Source organism: Nansenia antarctica (assembly GCF_963989245.1).
Source record: "Nansenia antarctica genome assembly, chromosome: 2".
Classification (NCBI taxonomy): domain Eukaryota; kingdom Metazoa; phylum Chordata; class Actinopteri; order Argentiniformes; family Microstomatidae; genus Nansenia; species Nansenia antarctica.
In genome coordinates, this window is record NC_137675.1 from 77,221,463 (window position 1) to 77,231,187 (window position 9,725).

The 9,725-nt window shown below is 46.1% G+C and overlaps 1 protein-coding gene across 1 annotated transcript; it reads right to left on the reverse strand.

Annotated features, from left to right (window-relative positions):
• Nucleotides 1-1,604: 1,604 nt before the first annotated feature.
• On the reverse strand, nt 1,605-6,366 carry LOC308150654 (uncharacterized protein; the record flags this gene model as incomplete). Its single annotated transcript, XM_080523460.1, has 4 exons — nt 1,605-1,824; nt 2,882-3,016; nt 3,284-4,507; nt 5,603-6,366. 4 exons carry the CDS (start codon nt 6,364-6,366, stop codon nt 1,605-1,607), a joined length of 2,343 nt encoding a protein of 780 aa, XP_080379586.1.
• Between the last annotated feature and the right edge of the window lie 3,359 nt (nt 6,367-9,725).

The following is a 9,725-nucleotide window of genomic DNA, read 5'->3' on the forward strand; positions in this document are numbered from 1 at the left end:
ACGCCTCGAGTCCCGCAAGAAGTACGACGTGAGGCGAGTCTATCTCGGGGAATCTCACAAGGTCTGGAGCGAGCTGCGCCGGCGGACGAGTCTGAGTGACGCTGGGCTGGCGGAGTACCTCATCTTGCTCGACTCAACATACGGGGAGAGATATCAGCAGAAATACGGCATAGGGTATGTCTGTTTCGTGTAATCATGTCTGTGTCTCATTTGAAGTGGTAGGCTAGACTCTCTACCGAGCAATTATCCAGGACCTAGATGATCGTGGACTACTACATTCGTCCTCTGCTGACATTTACAGTCCGAATTAAATGTGAAGAAGACCACTTTACTGCAGGAAACCTCTCCTACTGACCCAGTCCCCTAATGAGTCAAACTGGGCTAGTGCCAGTATCTAGAAGTGGTCTAAGCTCAAGGTTGTTTTAGCTCGTGTCATTTTTGCCATAATAATTGTAACCCTCTGTTTTTGGCAGATAGGAAGAAGACTGGTGAAGAACTATGCATAAAACAGAAAAGGGGTAAGCAGTGCCCTTCACCTCCATCCAAGTCTCCACCTGTGCCTCCACACATTGAGGATTTAGTTAGGCCCATTTGGTAGTCCCCCCCCCCCCCTCTCTGATCATTAATTGTACCTAAAGGGAGAGAGTGTCCCGCCTCCACAGCCTGGTGACCTGGTACCAGGACCACTCCCAGACCTGCCCACATGAGCCTCAGCTCCGTGCACTGGAACCCCAACCAGGGTTCTCCACCTCTGCTATCTGGCAGTGTGATGCTGAGCATTCGTTTGTGCAACATCTGTGCACGCCACCGAGGGGGGCTGGCTGGTGGACCAGCTCCACGCTCTCCACCAGCACCCAGCGCCCCGCTCCCAGTCGTCCCTGCTGGAGTCCCACGACGCCTACGTCTCCCTCAACCCCAACGGGGAGGAACCTCTGGACAACATCCAGGAGGAGACCATGCCCCTGCAGGTCCTCTTCGCCTCGGGGAGTAAATCCTTCTCTGAGTCTCGCTCCGACCTGGGCTCCCTCCAGCAGAGCTCTGGGTCGGGTCGCCTCTCGTCCCAGTCCAGCTTTGAGTACCCCAACCACACCTGGCCCCCCAAGGGCCCCGGGTACACCTACATGGCGGTGGCCGACTCTGGTGTCTCCATGGACTACAGCCCAATGAGCTCCAGTCGGCTGGATGACATGGGGAAGGGGGTTATCTTCACCAACGAGTATAAGAACGAGATGCCCTCCGCACACAAACCACCCCAACCCATACTCGCAGGGCAGCTCATCCACGCTAGGTGAGGACCGAAGGAAAAGCAGCTGAACAGACTATGAACTCAGGCCCGGAGGTCCAATGTATAGTAGCTGGGGGAACAGTGAAAGGACATTGGAAGGCCATTGGGATGTTTGGCCGAAGCTTCTTTTTTTATTTTATTTTTTTATTTTTTTAACAGTATTATTTTAATGTAAATATTTTCAAATATTACAATGCTTGTTATGGAGCCAGTGCAAATCACAAAACAATCTTTCTAAAGTTATAGTGTGTGGTTATATGAAACGTGACAATATAAGCGAACTGTAAAGTGAACTGTACGTAGGGTGCAACAAACACAGTTAGCACAGCAGTTCTCGAGTCAAGTACCGCTGTAGGCCGACATCTCCCAAGGTGTTGGCGTCCAGCTTGTTGGCGTGGACCTCCAGGCCGAGCTTCTGCAGGGTCTTGGAGAGGTGGTCCGACTCCCCCTCTCTCTGGTCCCCGCCGGCCGTCTGGCCCAGCTCCTCCTGGCTGGCCTTGTACAGGCTGTCCGGGACCAGGAGGGTCACCCCGTAGCCGCTGTTTAGTTTAGTTTAGTTTATTAGTTTATGATGTCGTGGACAGTCCCCATTAATTAACTGTAACAACAGTAAATGGAGCAGCTTTAGCCTACATGGCTAATTTCCAGCTGTAGTCCCCGGGCCAGTTGACAATAGGCTCCCTAAAATAAAATACATTAGTTTAAAAAATTACAATTGCAGCAAACACAAACAAATGGAGCAGGACATACAAACATATCAAGCATAATTGGAGCAAGCACAAACATGCCGGGGAGACAAGACATTCAAGCACAAATGGCAGCAACATCAATACAGTACATGAGATAAGAACAGTACAAAGGGGGACAAAGGAAGAGCAAATAGTCATAGCAATATACAGACATAGCAGCATACAGACACAGCAACATACAGGCACAGCAGCATCCAGACATTGAAGCACACACAGACATATGCAGGCGGGTGGCAAAGATAGAGGTGTACATACAACACACACGTCACATCTGACAGAAATTAATGTATGCAGTTATAGTTATTGCAAAGCCATGCCTTAAGGTGTGTTGTGAAGGTGGAGTATGTATGTATATTTTTTATGTAGGTAGGTAGTGAGTTCCAGTTTTGTATTGCTATAACAGAAAATGATAATTGACCAAATTTACTTTTCCTAAATGGGACTAGAAAGTCGCCTCGTGTGGTACTTCTGGTGCTCTGACTGGTATTGTTACGTTGGGTTATGAATGAGTTAAGAGGAGGAGGAGCAGTGTTATGTAAGACTTTGTAGACCAGGCAGGTGTTTTTGTATTTGATCACATCTTCCCAGCTCAGAAGTTTACGGTTATTTAGGATAGTACAATGATGAGAGCTGTTAGGCTTCTGATCCAGGACTTTAAGGGTTTGCTTGTAGAGAATGGCTAGTGGCTTTAGTGACGAGCTGCTAGTTTGGCCCCAACTTGTCAAACAGTATGTCAGATGTGACATAATCATGGCGTTCATGTATAATTTGGCAGCATTAAAAGTCATTACATTTCTGATATATTTAAAATTGGTTAGGCTAAACTTGACTCTATGTTGCCGTGGACATGTTGTCGTGGATGTGGTTGTTGCACAGCTTCAGCTGGGGCTGAGGGAGGACCTTGAGGAAGATTCCTCCCCGGGAGTCTTTGGAGTCCTTAGCGGGTGGATCTCGTTCCCATGCAATGTCCAATGTATAGTAGCTGGGGGAACAGTGAAAGGACATTGGAAGGCCATTGGGATGTTTGGCCGAAGCTTCTTTTTCTTTTTTTTTTTTACAGTATTATTTTAATGTAAATATTTTCAATTATTACAATGCTTGTTATGGAGCCAGTGCAAATCACAAAACAATCTGTCTAAAGTTATAGTGTGTGGTTATATGAAACGTGACAATATTAAGCGAACTGTAAAGTGAACTGTACGTAGGGTGCAACAAACACAGTTAGCACAGCAGTTCTCGAGTCAAGTACCGCTGTAGGCCGACATCTCCCAAGGTGTTGGCGTCCAGCTTGTTGGCGTGGACCTCCAGGCCGAGCTTCTGCAGGGTCTTGGAGAGGTGGTCCGACTCCCCCTCTCTCTGGTCCCCGCCGGCCGTCTGGCCCAGCTCCTCCTGGCTGGCCTTGTACAGGCTGTCCGGGACCAGGAGGGTCACCCCGTAGCCGCTGTTGTCGTGGATGTGGTTGTTGCACAGCTTCAGCTGGGGCTGAGGGAGGACCTTGAGGAAGATTCCTCCCCGGGAGTCTTTGGAGTCCTTAGCGGCCTGCTGGCCGCAGTGGTGGATCTCGTTCCCATGCAGCTCTGCAGTGCTGCCGGGGTGCAGCTCCACCCCTGCTCCCTGAGCGCCAAAGATCTCACAGTTCCTCATGACCAGCGAGGCTCCGGTCAGGACACACACCCCCGTGCCGTCACACTTCAGGGTGCAGTTCTCCAGGGTGGTCTGTCCTGACTCCACCACCACCACGTCGTTGCAGGTCCCGTGCTGCACCAGCGTCAGGTTCATCAGCGTCACCTCGGACGATTTGGACGCCACGAAGTTGTCCTGGGCCGGGTTGGAGTAGAACACCACCTCGTGCCTCTCTCCTTCTCCCTTGATGATGATGTCATCAGTGAGGGACGCCAGAGCGTCGGCCTGGTACTCTCCTGGGAACACCACCACCGTGTCACCGGAGAAGCAGGAGTCCAGAGCTGCTGACAGGTTGCTGTGCTGCAGGATCAGAGTGTCTGACGAGAAGTTCTTGATCATGTCTGTTGTCATCATCTGGGCCACGATATGTGTCACACTCTTCCCTGATCCTCTCTGGCCCTTTCTGCGCTTGGATATCTGGCAGTAGAAAGTCCCATGCCATCCCACCCGAAGGCGCAGCTCCTCCCAGATCTTCAGGAGGTTACAGATCATGGACAAGTCGTAGAACTTCTTCCAGCACTCCACAGCCTCCCATGGCAGGGCCTCCCCGTGGATGTTGGTCTGGAACTTGGTCAGCTCCTGGCGCTTCCTGCGGTACTCCTTCAGGGTCTTCCTGTAGCGCTCGCTGAGCGGACCAGGGATGGTTCCATCCTGGATGTCGTAGTAGAGCTGAAGGCGTTTCTCAATGAGCCCAGCATACTCCTCACACTCCTCCTCATCGTCCCAGTCTCTCCACAGGAAATCGTAGAAAAACCTGCAGCAGAGAGATTCATACAGGCTGTACTCTAACCTGCAAGAATTCTGTGCACAAGATCTCAGGTGTCAAAAGCTGACCTACACTGCATTTTTATTTTTTTTTTCTGGCCGAAGCTTCTACATTGACTTTCCTTTCTTGTGCCAGTGGATTGTATTTGCTATACAATCCACTGGCACGTGGATGTACTCTCGTAATCATGATATAGGCCTAGTAAAAGACAAACCAACATCATCAGTAACTGTCAAGTTATGTGATGGTTTTCTGTGCTTCCCCTAACTTGAAAGGGCTTTGACCGTTTGACCAGAGTTTCACTGGGACTCCACTCTTTCTGCATCCAATGACCAGACAGTAATTATCTTTCTCCTTTTATTTTGGACTTAATTTTGTCTCTTTTTCATCAGATTTATAACTAGTAGCAGTAGTAGTAGGTGAAAAACCTTTGAAAAGGTATAAACACAAAATAAGCGGCTAAGAAACAATATGAAGGAATTTACAATGCAATAAAACATTTTTACAAGTAATGAAATAGTTTTCCCAAAATGATGTACCGCCCCTTTAACTTTACTATGAACTGAACTTGATATCAAACACCCAACAGCAACCAATTGGCTATCAAACAAATCCAAGATATCAAACAAACAACAACACACATCCAAGTCATCTCACCGTCAGCCACTCTGGTCTCTGCAAACAGTTGGTTTGAGCACAGCACTGCAATCGGCAAATGTTCCTACCACAGTGTGTTTGTTGAACTGAATCCTCAACTGTGGGACTGCAGACTAAAGGGAGTGGTGATTGTTCAGGTGAGCTGCTGGGTGATTTGTGAATTGATTTCAGCTGTGCAGGCCATGACTGTCATCTCATGTTTCTCCTCTGGGGGGAATGGGAGCCAAACCCATGTTGGGATGGCTGAGTTTCTCTAGGGAGGGGAAATTGGGCTCTTTTTCCTTGTTTGTGAAGGAATGGCACTGTATTTGGTTTCTTGTTGAGTTTGCCAAGACAATCAAGTTCTTGATCATGTCTGTTGTCATCATCTGGGCCACGATATGTGTCACACTCTTCCCTGATCCTCTCTGGCCCTTTCTGCGCTTGGATATCTGGCAGTAGAAAGTCCCATGCCATCCCAACCGAAGGTGCAGCTCCTCCCAGATCTTCAGGAGGTTACAGATCATGGACAAGTCGTAGAACTTCTTCCAGCACTCCACAGCCTCCCATGGCAGGGCCTCCCCGTGGATGTTGGTCTGGAACTTGGTCAGCTCCTGGCGCTTCCTGCGGTACTCCTTCAGGGTCTTCCTGTAGCGCTCGCTGAGCGGACCAGGGATGGTTCCATCCTGGATGTCGTAGTAGAGCTGAAGGCGTTTCTCAATGAGCCCAGCGTACTCCTCACACTCCTCCTCATCGTCCCAGTCTCTCCACCGTTCCCTCAGCTTGTACGGAAGCTTGGCAATGATAGCACGCATGTTGGTTGCGCTGTCGAGCTCCTCCATGTACTCCCCGTCTGCCATAGCATTGAGGCATCCAGTGAGATAGAGGCCAAAGGAGCGAAGCGCCTCTCCATCGTCAGACTTAATAGTGGGCCAGTTCAGTGCCTTGTCGACGTATGCCACCGAGATCTGGTATCCGTTTCCAAAATGTTCTTTCAAGAGCCTCTTCGCCTCACGATAGCCACGTTCTGGTTCCATGTGAAGACAACTTTGTATCAGCTCTCTGGGTTGTCCATCCGTGTACTGCTCCATGAAGTACAGCCGGTCTCTATCACTATCTGTCTTGTCCTCCACTCCATGTTCGAAGGCCCTGATGAATAGCTTGTATTCCATAGGGTCTCCTCTGAACATCTGAATCTTCCGAGGAGGCAGAGTAGTGAGGTTTTGTTGTTTCACTAGGAACTCCATGATGGCCTTTGTGGACCCGATAGTCTCTTGTTCTAGCTGCTTAGCTCTAACAGGTGCACTGTGGTTGCTAATGCTAGCATGTTCCGTCTTCGGTAATACAGCATGAGAAAGAGTAGGCATAGCCTGCTCGAGAACTTCGAAGGGCTTAGCTGCCTCGATGTAAGAATTCATTCCATCCGCACTAGGGGCTCTATATGGGATGTGAAGACCCTCAAACTCGTCTATTAATTTTAACTTAGCATCTGAGGCTGCTAAGGCAGTCTGTAACTCAAATTCTTCTCTCTGTGTCTTTAGCTGTATCATTAGCTTAGCTTCCTGCTCCTCATACACTTGTTTTTGTTTCAGAGCAGATGCTTGGACTTGCAGGACAGCTCTCTCTAATTTAGCTCTCAGGCGAGCTGTTGATGCAGATGACGATGCTTTAGAATGCACTGAGGATGACGCTCTAGACCCTTGCTTTCGTGAGACCACAACAGATACACTATCTGAAGGCTCCACCTCTTCATTTTGCTTCTTAGCCTCAGCAAGACGCAGATGAACCTCTTTCATCCATGCTTCAGCCCTTTCGGCGAAGTGGTGGAACATGTCAGCCTTGGGCGTGAACCATCCATCCTGGTCCTTATCCATCTCCTCATCTGATATCTCCTTAAGTGACACCTTAACAGAGGTGTTAAGCTCACAAAACTCTCCAAAGAGCTTATTGAAATTAACTATCAACGTTGTCTGGACAACTTGCAGATTACTATCATCTCCGTCTTGCATTAGCTGACCAATCTGGTTCATTTGACCAGTTAGCTGGCCTAGCTTAGCCTTCCTCTGGTTCATCAAACGAGTCAGCCTTTCCTGAGCGGCCTTAGCTGTAACTTTAATCATTCTACCCTCAGCCGTCGAGGTGGGATCTGCTACCTGCATATTGACTTTATGAATATTGCAAGACAGTCCTAAACATTTATTGCAGGCTTGAATTCCTTCCACAAAATGACCACACTAGGCTTCACAGGTAGGCTAGCTACCGTACTCACGCGCGATGTCCATGTGCTGGTAGAATCTTAGCAATCTTCATTCTCTGATTAGCTTCAGCACTCACAGCAAAGTCCCGTTTTCCTTCCTTCCAGAGGTCCAATACTTCGTGAATGAATCCTTCCTCCCTCGTGAGTGAATCCTTCCTCCAAACGAAACAAAGTTTTTTGACTAATGTGAGGGGCCGACGATGGACCTTTAGCTGCTACAGTTAGCTACTCGTGCGTGCTGCACTCCTTAGAATACCAAAAATCCACAGGAATCCGATGTAAAAAGATATCAAAGGTTTTATTCCAATTTCCACAGGTAAGATCTCCTTTACATGAGCAAGATTGTGATTTCCTAAACTATGTTTTGCAACTACGACTACGGTCCAAAAACGATATGCTTCCAGTCTCAAATCCAATCACCGACACACTGCCTAGAACAATCTAGAAAGTTCCCTTCAACGTACAGAAATCTGATGTTCTTAAAGTGACAGCAGCCCCAATATTTAACATGGGCTCTGAAGGCTAAACCAAAGGGGTTTCCTATGCTGATACAAATATATATCAAAACATTGTTTCTACATTATACTTATTAACATTTTCAGTGTAGAATTTATCCAAACTATAAATGCAAAATCATAAACCTCATCCAAAGTACTTGGCTCCTACAAGGGTTATTTTTGCATCTTTTCACTAAAGTATAAAGTTTCATTTGACACGTATTTGTAAATAGAATTGCATCTGTTGTATATTGTACAGTATAATAATCATTTCACAAAGATGTAGCTGTGCCTTAATCACACAACACCTGAACTGTGGACAAAAAGGTGATTAGGTAATATGTTGCATCACACACACACACACACACACACACACACACACACACACACACACACACACACACACACACACACACACACACACACACACACACACACACACACACACACTAGAGGACAAGATGTTGTAAACAATTGACATAACTTAAGTTTGTTTCCATCTGTCTTTTTAGTTTCCACCTTGTTGAATGTAAAAGTATTTTGTTACATTTGAGAGACCATAGTTGTTTGTGAAAACTAACTGTAAACAATGTGAATAGTGTTGCTAGTATCTCTTCTTAGAAATATGGTTCATCTCTTATTTATCCGTCAAGGCCCTGAACACAGAAAAGGCCTAAGTTCTGGGCCCAGGACAGTCCGGACGGATTGTATGGCAGCTAGTGCTGAGGCACTATATATAATACTTTTGTGCAATATGACAACCCTAGTTGACTATCTGTGCAGTATAGTACAGTGGATTGTGTACATAGCCTTTATTGATGTAAACCAGCTCCTTACCTTCTTGTGATTTTATGCTTTTATGCTTTTTCTAAAATGTGTTTTTTTTCCCCTTTCCTAACACCAGGGGAGCCACCCCTCCTAAATTTCGTTGTTTGGTACCTGTACTGTAGCAATGACAAATAAAGTCCATTCCATTCCATTCCATTCCATCTGTGATGATTCAAATTGGGTCCATAATATTCAACTGCATAGTGGCTCAATATTTATATCAATATCAGTGGACAATATTTACAGTAAGCGTATCTGAATAAGCATATAATGTGCTGTGGCCTACTGTAGATGTTTAGAGAGAAATGAGGTGGTGTTGTTATCGTTATTGTGCCTATAGAAGATATGGAACACAGTCCCCTCAGTTTGAAAACACCAGGTTTAGAACATTGTAACCATAATCGGTCTTGCATAACAAAGACAGCCTAATAATCAGTTTAAAATGCTTTACTGTCCATTTGCTGAATTAGTTTGGTTAAAAGCATCAATCATGTACATTTCTTATAACATTTATTTAGAGGTTCATGTACATTTATTTAGATATATTCTATTTGTCTCTATTGAACCCATTTGAAAACAAAAACCCTATGACTTACCAGTCGGTAAAGACAAAGAGCAGTGCTACTGTATATTCGACTGTATATTAAACAAAGATTGAGATGCATGCGTGGATTCGCATTTATATATACACTCACCGAACACTTTATTAGGAACACCTGTACACCATCTCATTCATTCAGGTGGTGTAATGGTGGGGGGAATGTTTTCTTGCCATACTTTGGGCCCGTTAATACCAATCAATCATCACTTGAATGCCATAGCCTATTTAACGACAGTAAGTTATTTGTTTTTCTTACATATAGATAACACATATTCAAATAAAATAACTATATGTGTACAGTCACTTGAGTGGGTCTGTAATTACTGTTTGGATGTTGTTCTTTTCATGTATTACTAGTGGGAGCTGAAGGGTTTCTTGTACAAAATAAAGAAATTAGTTATTTGCCAAATAAGAAAAAAATTC